The 18,397-nt window shown below is 45.8% G+C and overlaps 2 protein-coding genes across 2 annotated transcripts; both read right to left on the bottom strand.

The window, feature by feature from the left end:
* Positions 1-4,899: 4,899 nt before the first annotated feature.
* Positions 4,900-10,263, bottom strand: rbm15b (RNA binding motif protein 15B). Its single transcript, XM_026166553.1, has one exon. The coding sequence runs from the start codon at positions 9,478-9,480 to the stop codon at positions 6,940-6,942; it is 2,541 nt and encodes an 846-aa protein (XP_026022338.1). The 5' UTR covers positions 9,481-10,263; the 3' UTR covers positions 4,900-6,939.
* A 66-nt stretch (positions 10,264-10,329) lies between these two features.
* manf (mesencephalic astrocyte-derived neurotrophic factor) lies at positions 10,330-18,172 on the bottom strand. Its single transcript, XM_026166554.1, has 4 exons — positions 17,955-18,172; positions 16,299-16,426; positions 12,501-12,642; positions 10,330-12,104 (listed from the first exon to the last, which is right to left on the bottom strand). Exons 1-4 carry the CDS (start codon positions 18,040-18,042, stop codon positions 11,920-11,922), a joined length of 543 nt encoding a protein of 180 aa, XP_026022339.1. The 5' UTR covers positions 18,043-18,172; the 3' UTR covers positions 10,330-11,919.
* Positions 18,173-18,397: the final 225 nt, after the last annotated feature.

The following is an 18,397-nucleotide window of genomic DNA, read 5'->3' as shown; positions in this document are numbered from 1 at the left end:
TGTCCCCTGCTTTCAGTCCACTGATGGATTCTTCCATTTCCTGCTCATCTTCTGTATAAAATGAAATATGTGCACCCATCTCAAACAACAGTGACATGAAAATATGTGAATATTTTAGTGTGAAAGATACTAAAGAAATACCAACACTGAAGGGCAGAGGTGGATGAAGTGTAACATATGAGCTGTGGACGGGAAAGAAAGATGTGACAGTTTCCGGTAGCAGGAAACAGCTTGAATATCTAAGAGCACACGCCAAAGGAGAGGAAGCACGGGACTGATCACACAGGCGTGAACAGCAAGGGATCATCACACAGGAGGGACAATAAGAGCCACCCTGGAGGAGGTGATCAGCGACAGACTGCCTGTCCTCCATAACACACCGGACAATCTGAAGAGCAGTTTCAGCAACAGGTTCCTTCAACCTGACTGTCGGGAACGTTACAGGACGTCGTTCCTTCTGCTGCTGTCAGACGGGTCAGATCCACAAATGTGGAACAGGATTAATCACAGTGCATCCTGTCACTTTGTACAACACATACTTTTATATTTATATGTATATTTCTGTATTTATCTCTTTATCTTAATATGTATCTATCATAACTCTGTAACTCTCATTTTATATGAATGCTTGTTGTTTGTTGTATACTTGCTGCTATGACAACTTGAAGTCATAGATTTTCTGCGACTGCACTTTATTTCTTGTGCAAGTAAAGAAAATCCTGAGACGATGATATAAGCGGGCCGCTCTTCATGGCTCGTCCTCTCAGAGTCCCCAAACACAAAAGCTGCCCTCACGGTTTGGACACAAAATGAAACAAAAAGGTGAAAGTGCCACCAACATGATGGGCAGTAGGACCCAGAGCGTCTCTCTCTAAACTAATGAGATATGAAAACCGAGCTGACAGAACAAATTCGACTTCCAGGACTTCCAGCACAAAAGGCGAGACAATAAATCCCCGCAAAGACGCAGGGATCTGGGCATGCAGGGAGGCTGCATGCCCCCATCCTCCTTTATGTTGGGACAGGAGAGACATCGATGAGTCCACCTGGTACACCTGAGAGCGAGAGAGGGTGGAGCAGAAAAGTAGTAGAAGGAAAGATGGGGAGGATTCCTCGGGGTTGGTTTCTGGGATCAAACCTGAGCTCGAGCTCATTTTTCTGGCTCGTATTAACAAACACTGGCGCGGTCTCCAACACCAGCGGCCTGCAGGCTGCGTCTCGCAGCAAAATCCCGTCTTAAGTGGATGAAGCCGGCTAATTCAGCCAAACTGGCGCCGCTGATCTGGTCGCCTGGCCGCACATCTTCAGTTTATTTTAGCAGCAAACAGCGACCCAAACATCACCACATTTTTCTCCTTTCACTGTTTTACCCGTTAATATCAAACTAAATGAATGAAAATAATCACACTGATTTGTGATAAACAGGAAAATCAGGAACGTGTCCTGACAGCTTTCATGTTTTTACTGCAGGGTAACAGGATCTGTTCCCTGAGTCTTCACTGACATCCACCCCGATGCTTCGGGCTAATGCACCATCAACATTTCTAGTTTTTCAGCACTGGGAATGTTTGAGGCGTGTTTGCACCAGCAGCAGCTTCCTGGCTGCCCCCCGTGTTCAGAGTCTGGGCTCAGACGAATCCCTGCGGACGCCTCGGATGTCGGGGAAGGATCAGAGTGTCTGAGTCCAGCCCACCTTGGCCTTTTCTGTGCTCGTGCTGCCTCCTTGTGTTCAGATATTGTTCTTCTTTCATTCAAGACGGTGAAACAGTGACCTGTGAAACCCTGTTTGACTAAGTGAGAATTCCTGGGTCAGTAAATACACGGAGCACAAAAGGAAGCTAAACTCCAGCCTGACCTGCTCTCTCTTTCTCCCTAACGTAATTAAAACGCTCGTTTCAGCAGCTGCTTTGTGATGATTTGAGTTTCAGTGCAGATGCTTCTGCTCATTTTTCTCTCATTGGGGAGAATTTTAGGTGATTTATTAGAATTTATTATAATCTCTGGCTGCCGAACAAACGTGTGGGTGACGAGCAAGAACAGCATCACAGATTTCAGTTCTACTAACAGTAACTCAACTTTCTGATAAATGTCTTAAAAATGTCGGACGGGCCTTCCTGAGCAGGAACCCTGCATCACGGCGTGGCGTTACCGCTCGTCTTCTCGGCGATTGTGGTCAAACATGCCTTTGAATCATTAACAAGCTCCTGCCACGTAGTTTTGGGCCGATACGCCACCTTTCTCATGGCCATCCTTGAATGTAGCTCCAGGCCGAGGACGATCGATGGGCGTTCACATTTCTCCATTTCTGAATAATCACACCAACAGTTGCCACCTTCTCATCGGGCTTGTCGCTGACGGTCCTGTTCTCCATCCCAGCCTCGTGCAGGTCTTTGCTTCGTGACTCGTCCCTGACGTCCTTCCACAGCTCGGTGGTTTTGCTCACGGTGGCAGAGAGCATGGAAGAAACTGATTCTGCTTTATGCAGATAATGAGTTAAGATCAGGAGGCTGTCACAAGGTCATGGAGGAACAATTCTGACTGGTTTTAAAGGATCAAGCACTTATTTCACTCAGTCGTACAGAATTCAGTTTATAACTCTTATGTAACGTCTCCATTAAAATAAAACTCCCATAAAAACGAGAGAATGTTCGTTTCTAAAGTCACAAATTCACCAGATGATCAAATGAATATTTCACCCACTGTATAGGATTCAAAAACCTTTCTCTTTTTGGCATAAATAGGCTTCCATACACGGCTAATTGTTCTAAAGAGGTGCACTGACAGACCAACAGCTGGGTTACATGTAAACACTCTAAAAGGGACTAAAAAGGAAAATAAACCATAACATTAAAGACTTTATTTCTTTTAATATTAATAACACCTCACTGAGTGCTGACATGTGATTTTTGCCATTTCCTGTTTCTTATTAATACTGTAAAAAAATCTGAAGATAATTTGATAACAGGAATAATTATTAAAATGAGTTTTAACATAAACTTTTGGTGATTTAGGACTCAAACATAAACGGGTAATGATGGCTCTAATATGCTGACATGCATTTGATTCATTTAAGGCTGTCACATTGATGAGAGTCACATCTGAACATCAAATTTCAATATCACACCAATAATGTGTTTAACGTGGTCGTTTGTTCACTTTTGGCACTATTTTCAGTTTATTTCCAAAAAGGGCAACACACACTGAACAAAGTATTACTGCTAATTTGATCATAATGATCACGCGTTATATTTTAACCATGAGAATTATAAAGTAAAATTCTTCGTAAATGTGCTGGACGTACTGCATCACAGTCATTTATTCTGGGAGGTGTGGAAAATATTTACAGTGGACATGGACATCGTAACGTCCAGATTACCAGGAGCTGTCTTCACGGCACAGAGCGACAAACCCACCTTCTTCAAATCAAATAAACTTGATGCCAAATGTTTGTACTATGTTTAATAAAAGTTTCCAGAGGTCATTCAGGCCACATCTTCACTGTGAAAAAGGTTGTGAAACATAAACCAATACTGGATATTTTTTATCATCATCACTCTGTAAAAGTAAAAAACGAAGTTAACTTATAATAGTTAAAATATGTTTTCTGTCAGAGAACAAAACTTTATTTGCAACATACAAAACTATCAGAACAACGTAAGCATGTTTCCTGTTAGCAAAGCTAAATGCATGAACCGTCGAGCCTCAAGTTTAAAACTATTTTTTCAAAATAAAAAATAATAGCTAGTTCAGCACCTTGACCTTGGATGACCTCTAGAAACGTACTAATATCTTTAAAATGACAGCAGCACAAATGTATGACATCAATTTTGTTTGATTTAAAGAAAGGAGGGGGGGGGGGGGGGGGGGCATCTTCACTCACATCACAAACCTTTAAGGGAAACTCAAACAAGTGAAATCTGATCAATTCTTTTCATTGATTGACTTATTTGTTTATTCATATGTTACAGTTTTCAAGCTGTTTTTTAAGGAAGTGTTCAAATAATATTCAAAGGTGCATCCTGGAGAGTTTGAAATGTTCCCGCCATAATTTTTTAATTAACGCTTGGAAAGACTAAAAGTACGGAAGCCCATGAATGTCAAGAAAAGACAAACTAAAACAGAAAACATAAGCTGTCAATTCATTTTCTTCCAATTCAGCACTGCATGGAGGCTAACCATCATTATTAAATATATACAAATTTATTTTTATTTTATTTACAAGAAAGATATTTTTATCTTTTAGTTTAGAAAGTCAAGCTTGTGACTTAATTACAATTTAGTTTTAAGTCAAAATTTAAAAAAACAAAAACATAAGAACAGTTATTGCCATGATTTTCTTGCCGTGATATATAAAAATCATGAACAAACGTCAAAGAAGTGGAAACTGAAAAAATATAATTTTTTCAGCACAACTTTGATTTTTTTATTTTTTTATCAAAATGAGAGAAAATACCAGAATTTAAACAACACACCGAATCATTTAATTATTTAAAAATAAAACTCATGCGTTGGGTCATAAAGCCAAAGTTAATTTCACTCTTTAACATTTTCATTATGACTTTGGACATGACCGAAAACGAGTAAACAAAAAAATAAAATCACGGCTAATCTTCATCCTAATTTTTTGTCTTACTGGCATTAACAGGCTTCCTTATATTTGTGCTTTTCTTCATCATCATTAAAGCATAAACACGGACCGAGTCGCTCTCACACCATCGAGCTGTATAAGAAACTCAGTTCAGCTCAACTCAAAGCTTCTTTACTTTTTCAACTGTTTATTCTAATTACTGTAATTTACTGGCTTCATTATTTATTCCGCCACATTTTCACCTCTCACATAATTTAGTGTCAAACTGTTTTACTCATTACATCTGAATGGTCTTAAAATCAGCCCTTGAATCATTGGTTAAAAGGTTTTATTTGACTAAAATTGACCAGAAAAATGACAATTTAAGGGAGAAAACATAAAAACAAAGAAGCAGGTGTGGATAACAGATGGACTGATGTATTAAAATCCAATAAAAGGTATAAATGTGTACAATATAAAACCAGTAATATGATCAAACATCAGCAGCTTCCTGGAGAAGCTGGCGTTTCTTTTTGTTTTGTTGACTGACAAAACCAAACTTTTTTTCCTGCATGCAACATCGAACACACTCGTACAGCTTCCAAACAAAACACCTGGAATGATTTTAAATTGATAAAAACACTAACTAACATGAACTTTACAGCGGTGGGGACGGAGGGTTGGGAATCCACCGGCCTCACTTAACCAAAAAAAGTCCCAGAAGAAGCCAACAGGGGGAGACAAAGTGCCGCTTCCCCCTCGGTTTACAGTACTCTGAATAAAACCACCCGGTGCTGCTCGGCTCGGACATTCGGGGCAGCTCGGTACAGTTCAGAGAGCGCACGAAGACTCCTGTCGGGGTTTAGTGTTGTGTGTAACAGCTTAGAATAGAAAAAGTGCTGCTCTGAGCGATAAGTGTGTGTACTCGTATCGTGAGAAATGACAGTTTAGTCTGAGGGTACTTCCTGCTCTCAGTGTCCTACTTGTGCAGATGTGCTCAACAGCTGGCGGCGACTAGACGATGTGAAAACTGAGCAGTTCGAAGAAGAGCACGAAGCAGAAAAAGCCTCAGTAATTATTAAAATAAATCCTCATCATTAACAAACAATAAGAACACTATGAAGTAGAATAACCAAACGTGCTTCCTGACGTCACATTTATGATTCTCAAAGCAAATCTAATGATATTAAAAGTCAAAAAGGAGTAAAATGCAGTTTTGATAAAAATAAAATGTTTGAATTAAATTAGATGAGGCCTCAGTTTAGTCAATCAGATGTGAAAGTCTGGAGAGAAACATCAGATTTTACATTTTACTACTATATATAAAATCCATACATTTCAAATCTTTAGACTCTGATGATTTAACGTCGGCTTGTTCCGTTATCGTGACTCCAGATAATCATGAAAAAAGGGTTTTTTTGTGTTCTTGTCTTTAATATTTTATCTCTGAGCTTCTGCTCTTCTTGAAGCACACGTTTAAAAAGGCGCAGCTTTTGTTTTGAAGGGGACCTTTGTCTGTTTCCTGTTTGTATTGTATTTTCTCATCATTTAAGGATACTGAAGTGATCAGAGGATGAGGGCGGGGTCAGCCGACACCTGAGCTCTGAGGGGGCGTGGCCTTTATCACATTCAAGATAAGGACAGAAATACATGAAGTCAAAAATGTGCTTTTAATCTTAAATATCAAAGTGACGCATGGATTTTAGAAACATTACTTTCCAAATCTAAAACTTCACTTTTTTATTTAAACATCCTACTTTATGTTCTGTACCTTTGACACATAAACCACAATAATTTATAGAAATAATGATCAAACTTTTTAAAGATAATTTTTATGCTGTGGTTTTACAGCAAAGTTTGACTTTTTTAACTTTAATATTAAACTTTGGTTTTACGTGTTCAACAAGTCAAACATCCAGTTTCTGTATTAATTCGGACTTTTTTTAGTCGTGACCTTTAAGATCGTTTTGGTTCACTGCTTCATGATTATGTCTTATTAGAAGTGAATATTTATTGTAATATTTTTCCTGCTTTATTCTGTCTGGCAGTCGGCTGGGTCAAGTTTCCCCGTCGATAAGGTGGCGGCGGCGTGTTTATAATCGCACGGACACGTGTAACAAACGGGCATTTCTCACGATACGACTTCCACAATAAACTCTACTTCCTGCCGGGACCAAGCACTGCCTGCGTGCAGCGTTTTAGCCTCATTTAAGTGTTTTATAATAACGCATTTTCCACGAGCCCCCGAGGGCGCCGCAGACGTAGTGTAGCTCGCCGTGTTTCATTCATAACATACTGAGTAAAACAATAATAATGCTTTTCTGTCTAAAAACAACATGGAAGTATTCCTCTGCGCTCACACCTGTGCAGGTTCAGTTAGTGTCATTGACGATCACAATAACCATGTGCTCCTCGTCCAGGTTACCCACAGTCCTTTTGGCAGCCTGCAGGTACTGCTGCGAGAACTCGCCGGGCGGAAAGGCGTACAGCATGGCCCCCGGCGCGCCCTCCTTTACAGCGGGGAGGCTCACGACTCCAGCAGCTTCTTTGTTCCGCAGGTACGTCACCAGGTGACGGAGCAAGCGCACCTGCAGGCCCGGCTCGGGGGCGGGGGCCTGGCGGTCGACGGGGCCCTGGAGGGCCAGCAGGATGGCGAAGTTGTCCGGGCGGCCTAGTTTGATGCGGCGCGACACCTCGTCGAGCCGGGTCTGGTCCATGCGGAGCCGCTGGGCGATCTTTAGCTGGCTGGGCTGGTTCTGCAGCTTCGGGCTGTCCTTCATCACGGCGCTGAAGAACGCCGCCCCGCCCTCCAGCAGGTACAGGTCGGTGGGGAAACTACTGTTCTTCAAGGCGAAGAAGCCGTGCCACGTCTTGGAGAGCGCCGTCTGGGCGAACTCAGACAGCGTGCTCGGGGGGGAGGTGGTGTTGGTGTGGATGGCAGCGGGGGAGCCGGTGGTGATGATCTCGCTGTTTCGATGGTGGTGGTGGTTGTTGTTGTTGTTGTTGACGTGGTCGCTGGAGGACCTCTTGCTGTGGTGGCGGCCAGACGGGGGATCTTCTTCACTGGCAGCAGTGGCTGCGGTGGAGTGCCGCACCCCTCCGCCGCTGTCAGGGGAGTGGTCTCGTGGCTCCGTGGTGGAGTCCGGCGCTCTGACCCGAGCTCGGTCTGGGCTCGCATCAGGAGAGACGGTGCCTAGTGGACCGCGAACCCTGGACCTCACCCTCTCCTTCTCCCGCTCCTCCGTCTGCCTCTCAGCGGACACGCTCCTGCTCCGGCTTCTTCTCCGGCTCCTCCTCTCCTCCCGCTCCTTGAGCCAGCGCTCCCTACTCCTGCTGCGGCTCCTGGCTCCTCGCCCGCTCCTCCCGAACGCTTCCACGCCTGCCGTCCTCCTCTCCAGGCTTCGTGTGGGGCTGGTGGGGTAGTCTCTCTCCAGCAGGGCCCTCTCCCGCTCCCGGAGGGAGAGGAGGCTGTGAGAGGGCGGCGACAGGCGGTCCCTGGCCCCCCTCAGCTCCCGCTCCAGGCTGCGATGGCGGCTGTATGCCTCCCCGAGCAGGTCGTAGTGAGAGGGCAGCGCCACGGGAGGCTGGTAGCCAGGAGGAAACGGACGAGAGGGGCTCTCCTCCACTTTGGCGAAGTCCACCCTGAGGCGGCGCTCGGGGCCCCCCAGAGGAAAGCCCCTCATCTGTGTGCAGGCGGCCTGAGCGGCGTCCAGACTCTCGTACTGAATGTAAGCAAAGCTGTCCCCCTTCACATAGTCTATGTTCCTAATGCTTCCGAAACGGTCAAACTCCCGAGCCAGGGCGGCCAGAGAGTTCCCGGGCCCCAGCCCGCCCACCCACAGCCGGGTGGTGGGGTTGGCTTTGCCATAGCCAATTTTTATGGGGTTGCCTCCGATCAGCCGCCCCTGCATGGCTACTTTGGCCCTGTGCGCCATGTCCAGATTTTGAAACTTCACAAAAGCGTAAGCCCCGCCCTGCCCACGTGAAGGACGTTTAATCACCACATCCTCTATGATGCCATACTTGTCAAAGCCCCTCCTGAGTTCGGCCTCTGTGACGTTACCGTCCAGGTTTCCAATAAACAGGTTGCTGGTGGCCCTCTGGTCGTCCTCAGGTTTTAAATCCTCCACCACGGGCATGGGGGGGAAGCCGTAGGGCCGACCCCGCTCATCCAGCATGCCGTAATAATCCAGCAGCCTCTCCCTCTCCCGGCTCAGGCCCAGCTGCTCCAGGGCGTAGTGGCGGGCCCGGAGGTCCCTGATGTTGCTCACGCCGGGCACGGGAGGGGACAGGGAGCGCTGTCGGTACGGGTAGGGCGCGTGCACAGGTAAATACCCGACGTCGGGCGGCGTGGCGCTCCGCCTCCTCACGTACATGGGTTCGATTTTAAGCTGCCGATCTCCCAGCACTAACCTGGAGGACTTGGCGTGCCGGGCCTCCTTGGCGTCCTCCGGGTGTCGGAAATTGACGTAGGCGATCCGGCCCAGCTCGGGGGTGTGCGACAGCTTCACGCTGACGTCCCCGAACTTCTTAAACTCGTGGAATAGCGCGTCCTCCACGTCCTCGTCTGACACCTGCGAGCCCAGGTTGCTGATGAGGAGCGTCTTGTACTCCAGCGTGCCCGGGCGGGAGGCTGGAAGCTCGGCCGCAGCGGTGCGGAGGGGCGGCCGGCCGAGCAGGCTGAGTTCGTGCCGGTGGTGGAGCTCCAGGGCGGTAGCCCGCTCCTCCCGGAGCCGCGGCTTCTCCCGCTCGCGGCTGCGGCTCCGGCGGTGGTATCCCCGGCTGTCTGCCAGCAGCAGGGCCAGCGGTGGGGGCGGCGGTGGAACCTCCTCTCTCCGCGCACTCTCCCGCTCCCGTATCCGCTTGGCGGCGGCCCTGGACGGGCTCGCCTCTCTCCCGGCCTGCCGCTTCATTTTCAAAGGATGATGGAGCTCAAACTTTTCGGAGCCTGCGATGGGAATCCGGGCCCGGGCAGCGAAGTCCAGGCCTGTTAGCGACGCTGAGGCTGCAGACGGCAGCTACGGCAAACACACGCTTCTCCCCGGGCCGCTGGGTGACCGCACACACGCCGAGAAACGAGCACAAAGTCGGTTAAAAACATATCAGCGTCGGAGGGTCTGCACCAGCGCCGCCATCTTGGACAATAGGAATGTGCGCGTTCCCTCTGGAGGGCGGAGACGTGATGACGCAACCGTGGCGGACGTCATGACGCCGGACGCGTTATTATGGAATACAAAGTCGGGGCTAATTTTATCCTGCTGTAAACTGCACTTCTTACATATTTATTGGATTTTATATTTAATTTTCTCTCTTCTCCACTAAGCAATTACAACATTCATGAGTATCACTAAAAATGGCGATTCTTTGTGGCCAATACTTTATATCATTCATGCACCTTTATTTCTCTGCTTTGTTGCTTGTTGGGATGTGCACAAGATCTTTGTTCTGTAATTTTCTGTTTGAAATAAAGACATTTTGGGGGGTAATTTTCCAGCGTATTCCCAAATATCCAGGAGTGATACAGGGAGTAGTAGTTCATAGCTAATGAGAGAAATGCTTTCATGTTTTAAACTAAGTCAGTGGAAAGTGTTCGATCATGCTCAGGAGAGAAGAACAAACTCATGTTTTTCTGCTTGTGACTGGTTTTCCTCCAGCTTCCTTCCAAAGGCAGGCATTAGGCTTTTTCAGAAGCAGCGGTGTGGAGTGTGAGACGTAGACAAAGTGCTACACAGGTGTGAGTGCATCACAGAGAGCAGGGCCTGGAGCTTTTCATATTTTAATGAAAAAGTAGAATAGTACAGTTGTAACAAATGACACTGCCTTACATGAAAAGTCACTGTGAGACAACAGCATATTTTAAGTTTTCATTTTTCATATGAAGCATCACACACAGCTTTTATCACCACCTTTAGCTACAGGTCATCCGTTTATGTCAAACAAAACAAGTTTCATCCAGCGTCCATCGAGACGCCGCCGCAGTCCAGAGTGGAGGGGCAGTTCAGTTCCACCACATGTGAGAGAGAACACGGTAAATGGTTGTTTCCCAACGTTTAGGGACCACGAACACATGAAGTGTCTGAGTGAGCGACATCAAAGGTGGATGTAAAAAAGTCAGAAACTGTATTTATTTATTAGAAATTGAAGAGAAAAAACCCTTAAATATTATCCTAAATAAAGTTTCCTGCTTTGCTGACAGTCACCCACACTTGTCATCGGTGGTTTGAAGTTTTGTGCTAATCTTTTTCCAAGAGCCGTGAAGTCCAGCGCCGCACTCGACCCGGGGCCACTCGTAAATCCTAACAAACCCGAGCGGCAAGTACAAATGATCCAAACAGCGCAGTAGAAGTGGGAACGTTCCAGGGAAAAGCAGGGTTTTTTCTGTACTTGACACCAGAGAGGATGGTGGAGGAGGGAGGGAGGGGCCTGAACCGTCATTTTAACCTGAGGGAGGCGGAGCTTTCTCACTGGCCGAGAAGGTGACGGGACGATTCTGCAGAGACCTTCAATCTAACGAGAACAGAAACACAAACTGCAGCTTTCCTGAAACAGATCACGGCAGGGTGGAGCTGAACAAACACTCAGTATGTCAGGATCACCCACAAGTCTCAGTACATCCACCCGTCCTGCAGTCACCATGGAAACAGCGGAGCTCATGTCAGAGGGGATCTGTGGGAGGAGCTTCTCCGACCAGAAACTTTAAACGTCTCCTCCTCAGGAAAACTTCCAGGTGACATCATCTCCCCGTGTTCTCCTCCTCTCTGCCACATGAGCCTAGCTCTGGTATCTTTTCTGTATCTGAGTATTTTCCCCAATTTAAAGGAAACGCCGCTCTGAGCACCTGTTTGGGAACCAATACGATGGCAACGATCAGGAGATCCAAACCCAATCATCTTATTTTAGTCTGGATTTATTATTTTTTGACATTTAGACAAATGAAAAGTAGCCGAATTCTCCATCAGCAGCTCCTGTTTTGATCTTCACATAAATGTACAGGTAACTCGTTACAGGTTTCTCCATGTTTGGCTCCTCGGTCACTCCAGGCTCCTCTTACTGTTTGAATTTCCCTCATCACGGCTCAGTCGCACACACTTAGAATTTATAAACATCCGAGTCAATGTGGTGAAGAAAACTGGAGGTCTTATTTAGGCAGTCACTGTGAAGATTATTAACTACAGCTGCTGCTGGCTCTCCCTCACTTAGAAGTACAGATCAGGACTACGCTAACATCTATACTTCTGAAACTGCCTCTTCAAATATTAAAAAAACAAAACAAGCATGCCCAACAAAACTCCCGCTCCGCCTTCTTCTCTGCGCTGGATTGCAGTCTGATCAGAGTCCATATATTTATGTTTTTACAGGTCTGTCCGTGCGTTGGCGGCTGCCGGCGCGTACTTGGGCATCAGCTCTGTGATTTTGCGGATGAAGTCGGACTTTTCAGCGCAGCCCTTGCACGACTCGCCCCACTCCTCCAGGATCTTCTTCAGGTCCTTCACTTTAAGCTTTTTCAGGTCCACTGAGGTCAGGTCCAACTGTTTATCTGCAAGGAAAGCAAGAAAAAAAAATCAATAAGACTGAAATAATCAGAGCACGGCTGATTCATGTGGATTCATGAGTCCACGTGTTGTCTACGAGCAGCTGCGCCGTCTCTGTGAGCGACAGTTTATTCACGTCAGCCGTTTTTAAATGATCTCAGACACTCACCGCTCTTATTTTGAAGGGTCGGTACTCATCGATCAGCCACAGTTAAATTGATGATTTCACGTATCAAACAAAGGACGTATTTTCTTAAAGCTGGTTTATAAATAAAATATAATTCTATAAATAATACACCAGCTAAGCTACTATTATTGTTTTTTATTATTATTGTTGACTTCCTGAACTGTGGGGCTCAACCGTTTGTTAGGCGAGAAGATCCGCACTCTTCCCTCCTCACCGTATTTCAGCTCACAGATCTGGCCGTCCTTCTTCTTGAGCTTCTCGCAGATCTTCTCCACGGGGACGTGGTAGCTGAGCGGTTTGGAAACCTCATTGATCATCTTGGTTGCCGCGTCACTCGTTGCACCGATGTAGTAACACTGAACACAGAACAGGGAGGAGAAATCAAAAAGTTAAAGACGAATGAAACACAAGCGGCTTCGGTCACTCTGCTGGATTCTGCTGCGTCACGTGCTAAAATAGAAAACGTCTGCTTCAAACGGTTCATCATAAGAGTCCATTTACAAAAACCAAACACAGGAAGGTCTCTGTCCCAGGGAGCAGCGCTGCACCCCCTAGTGGTGGCAAGCTGCCCAAACACAACATGACTGAACTCAAACATTTTCATATAAACTGCGATCACATTCACTTACACCAGGGGTGTCCAAACTCCGGCCCGCGGACCAACTGCGGCCCGTGATCCATTTTTAATTGGCCCGCAAGTAATTTCATAAATAGAATAGAATATGGCCACACTTCAACTTTTGCTTGAGTGCATTGCACTTCTTAGTTTTAACACCAGGGGGAGCTGCTGTTGATCAAGGCAGTTGCTCCACCAAAAAGGACATCACAGAAGAAATTTACCCCCAAGTTACTAAACATGGCAGAACCAAAGAAGCGAAAAGTAGAAAAGTGAGTGCAGAACATTTCAGACACGGTGGGAGAGTGAAGATTTCTTCAAAGAACTCAAGGTGAAGTGTGTCTGTTTGATCTGCACTGAAACTGTGGCAGTTATGAAAGAGGATAATGTACGACGTCATTATGAAACCAAACATCAGGCCTGTGCATCCGACACTGGTGCTGAGCCAGAGCAGAAATTAAAGCAAAGCGTAGCTCTCCTGCAGGGTCAGCAGCAGTATTTATTTCGTGCTCAAAAAGTCCAGGAAAAGGCTCCAATAGCGAGCTGTGAGGTCGCCCAACTCATCGCGAGACATGGCGAGCCTTTTTCAGATGGAGACCTCATAAAACACGGCCTCATTAAAGTCACCGAAATAATGAGCCCGGAAAAAGTGCAGGACTTCAACAACGTCAGCGTGTCCAGAAATCCAGTCGTGCGACGCACTGGAGACTCGTCAGCCAACATTAAACTGCAGCTGTCTGATGAAGCTGCGCTTTTGATTTTTACTCCATTGCATGCGATGAGAGCACCGATGCCACAGACGCCGCACAGCTGCTATTTTTTTGCGGGGAGTGGACGAGAGCATGAGCGCTTTAAAAATATATTCCACAGTACCCGTGTGTTAATAAGCATGCATGTGCACATGCTTCAAATATCAATAATACGCATGAGTCTTGTCACTACTCTGCTTTTGTGCACCACTTTCTTATATGCGTTTTTCTTGTTAACACACAGAGCACACACCGCTGTGCACAGCGCACGCACACGTAGTCAGCTGATCTCATCTGATGCAGATCTGCTCCTTGATCAAGAAACATTTGTCCGGATTTTTGGCACGAGTGGCGTCGAATCAGCACCGCAGCTGGATGGCCCGATTTACATACCCAGCGCAGCTGATACTCACCAGAAGAATTTACTAAAATGATGCACTCCTGTTATTAAGTCCAGTTCAGTCTGTTAATGTCGATAATGGTTTCAAACGAACGTTCATAGGTGTGTTGCTGAGCCTAATAACTTAAACAACAAACTTGAAATGTACCCGTCCCATCTTTATTGGTTTTTCTTTGTGCTGTAAATCTTCTGTCTAAGAAGAAATCTGAGGCTGTTGTGAGAACGAGCTGCCAAAGCTTTTTCTGAATAAATCAATAAAGATCCACCAATTTGCCTACAGGAAAAATCGTTCCACCGAGGACGCTATCACCATAGCGCTCCACACTGCGCTGAGTCACCTGGAGCACCGAGGAAGCTATGTGAGAATGCTCTTTCTGGACTTCAGCTCAGCATTCAATCATATCACCCGGAGATCCTGGTCCAGAAACTGTCTCACCTGGGACTCTCCACCCCCATCTGCCTCTGGATCAAGGACTTCCTGACAAATAGACCACAGTCTGTCAGACTCGGCCCCCACCGGTCCAGCACCATCACACTCAGCACCGGGTCTCCACAAGGATGTGTTTTGAGTCCCCTCCTGTTTACGCTCTACACATCCGACTGCTCCCCTACCCATCTCTCAAACACCATCATAAAGTTCGCGGATGACACCACAGTGGTTGGACTCATCTCAAGGGGGGAGGAGTCGGACTACAGAGATGAGGTCAACAGACTGACTGAGTGGTGTTCAGTTAACAACCTCCAACTGAACACCACGAAAACTAAAGAACTTATCTTGGACTTCAGGAAGGGCAGAGCAGACCCGGCCCCACTTTACATTCACGGGAGCTGTGTGGAGAGGGTACACTCCATGAGGTTTCTGGGCGTGCAGATATCTGATGACCTCTCCTGGACTGCAAATACTACAGCGGTGGTTAAAAAGGCCCAGCAGCGTCTCCACTTTCTGAGAGTGCTCAGGAGGAACAACCTGGAGGAGAGGCTGCTGGTGACATTTTACAGAGCCACCATAGAGAGCATCCTAACGTACGGCATAACAACATGGTATGCAGGGTGCTCAGCTGCAGACAGGAAAGTACTGCAGAGGGTCATCAACACAGCCCAGAAGATCACTGGCTGCTCTCTGCCCAGCCTGGAGGTCACTGCAAACTCTCGGTACCTCAGCAGAGCTGGCAATATCATCAAGGACTACTCTCACCCCAGCAACCAACTGTTTGAACTATTACCGTCAGGCCGACGGTACAGGTCACATAAAACCAGGACAAACAGATTCAGGGATAGCTTCTTTCCCAGAGCTACCACCGTAGTAAATAAGCACAAAAACAATTGAACCTATTCCATACCGTCACTGTCATTATATTATGCTGCTATTCATACTGTCATTATATTATGCTGCTATCCTGTATATATTGTACATACTATTGTTTGAGTACTTACGATTGTTTTTTTTGTACTTTTTATATTTTACATTTATATTTATTATTGAAACTTGCACCAAGGGAGTGGCACTCCAATTTCGTTGTACTCTGTACAATGACAATAAAGGCTATTCTATTCTATTCTATTTATGGAAAGCTGTGATGAAGGCAGTTTTGTCTTTAATTATATTCAACAATATAACATATTCGACCACTTTTAAGTGATTTTTCTAACTTTAATACACTAAAGTTAAGGTTATATATCTAATTTCTAGTAAGTGGCCCAGACCCTCCTATATTTTTATGTATGTGGCCCTCAGTGAAAAAAGTTTGGACACCCCTGACTTGCACTGTCTGGGTGTTTAAACAGGAGAAAACTAGTCTGAAAGTCAGAAAACCAGCAAAAAAGATTCAGCTCACAGACACTTTCCACATCAGAGAGCTGCAGGTGCTGATCCTGACACCCGGGCTGTGGCAGGTGACATCAAACCATGGTGATAAAATTTGAATAATTCGTTTAACTGACCAGGATTATGGTTGTGGGGGGGGGGGGGGCATTTAATCACACTCATTCCTGTAGCTTGTACTGCAAAACCTTAGAGGACCATCTGCCTCCATCTCAGCACATCCTCCTTCACTACATCCATGAATCTTTAACATTTCCACCATCCCTCCTCTGCACAAACCATCTCAGCCTCGCCTCTCTAACATTTCATCTCCTCACTCTCATTCACACACACCTGTTCTGACATGTTGAATCTCCAGCTCAGGTTCATTTTAATCGATCCAACCACCTCCAGCTTCCAGAAACATGTAAACGCGTTTTACTCACAAAGCGATTTTCTTTGCCTTTGGTGTCTTTGCAGCTCGCCGTGAGCGCCTTCTCGATGTCTGCGCTGTTAAACTTTACATCCTTGTCCTTCAGCGACTGATAAAACTTCCCCAGGAAGGTCACGCACACTGAAACAGGAAAACAAAAGTCAACTCGACGAGCGGTTAAATCTTTGTGTAGAAAGAAAAACACAAGCCAGTCACAACAAAGTCCCTCATCTTATTAAATATGTAGTACCGTACAATCTATATATAGATTAGATTTTCCTTTATTTAAAAAATAATTAGGATGTTTAAAATGTGACGACTTCTTATTCATTTTTTCCCTCATTGAATAAAAACTGAATTTGACACTTTGTCAGATAAAAACTTAGATTTATGTTTTTCACAAACAGTCTGTCATCATACAGAAATGACAACGGACGTACGGAGCCGTCTGCAACCTGAAAGAGTAACTGAAAGCAGCAGAGATTTACGATAGAAACAACTTATTCCATATCAGGAATGAAGGAGAACAACTAGATGCAAATACTGACACTCGCAGACTTTCTGAAAAGACCCTGCGCACTTTAATTGGAATTTGCTGGGAGACTGAAAGTTAAATTCAACAGTCAGTGAGAAATAAAACCTGCATGTCTAGAATATCCAGTCAGAGCTGATTAAAACACAAATAAGGTTTAAAAGAGCTTATTTTATTTAAGTTAGACCACCACCAGACCTCAGGATGATTCCCACTGGTGGGTCAAAAAGTGATTTCCAGTATTTAAACTACTGTAAATGACTTGTTGGCCTACAACCTCTGAACCATATGTCAAACACACCTCTCCTGATAGAAACAGAGAAGCTCCATCAGTCTCTGTCAAAGCGACTCTAATATATTCTTTATTTATAAATGTAAAACTCTCATTGACATTAAAAAGAGAGATCAAGCCAAGAGGGCAGCAGGAAGTAGAACAAATGTAACATAACAGTTATATTGAGATAGTTTAAGTGGCCAAGAAGGACTGGCTTGTTTATAATGTGGAACAGTATGTACAATAGTTATAAAGTCATAATGATACCTGCAAAACACTTCATTTTATTTTATATCCAACCTATTGGCACATCCTGTTGATGCTGACTATTTATAAATATGAGCAAAGATATTAGACTTAAAAAAAAACTCACTTTGTGGCACAAACTGGGGTCCTGATAGGCCCCTGACTTTAAGGCTCGTTGGTTTTTACACTTCATTTACATGTTCTCAAACACAAGGTCACTTTTTAAGGTGATTTCCAACCTGGCTACAACAGCCAATCCAACCATTTCACAGGTGAAGCTTCAGACTTTTACATCCTGATGTTTGATTCTGTGTCAGCCTGCAGATATCCCGTCTGTGGCTCGCGCTCACAGGATGCTGCCAGGTGTGTCTGCAGGTGAGTTTTGGTTTACTGGAAGTGATGAAGCTCGTTATTCTGGTAACACGGGAACATTAGCTCTGGATGCTTCCTCCCCCCTCTTTTTGGAATAGTGACACCCCTGTAAACACCAGCTCCGCTCCCTTCGCCACGGTAACCCTGGCAGTGGACTTTAGACCGCTTTCGGGTGGAGGTCTTTGAAAAGTTGTTGAACCCTGGTCGCTGTAGCTAAGCTAACTGAAGCTAGCACACGGACCTACCTTCACAGTCTCCTTCCTTCAAGGCTTCGGAGGAACCCGGCACGAGAGCGAGGGCGAGCGCCACCGACAACCCGCTCAAACACAACATTTCTGCGAGGATAAACACTCAGAATGCCGCCCGGTTAACCGCTGTTGGACAGGGAGACTCCGCACTCATGGACCGCAGCCGCTTCTGCACAGACGCCGGTAAAGTGAACGATCAGTGTGGTCTTTCCGGCGCCACGTCACGCTACGCCAGCACCTCATTGGTCGAGAAGTCCGACTCGTTCCGGAGTCCTCCACGCATTCGTCTCTGATTGGACGGAAACAGAGCATTCCGGGGACAGCGTCCAGTTGGCGCCGGCTGATTGGTCCACACCCTCACCGTGCTCCCATAATGTATGTCAGCGGAAGGCGACTAGTGGCCCGTTATGGAGGACAAACAATGCCACATTTACGAATAA

Source organism: Astatotilapia calliptera, chromosome 5, assembly GCF_900246225.1.
Source record: "Astatotilapia calliptera chromosome 5, fAstCal1.2, whole genome shotgun sequence".
NCBI lineage: Eukaryota > Metazoa > Chordata > Actinopteri > Cichliformes > Cichlidae > Astatotilapia > Astatotilapia calliptera.
The sequence above is the reverse complement of the archived record's forward strand: the minus strand, read 5'-3'. Positions and strand labels throughout refer to the sequence as shown.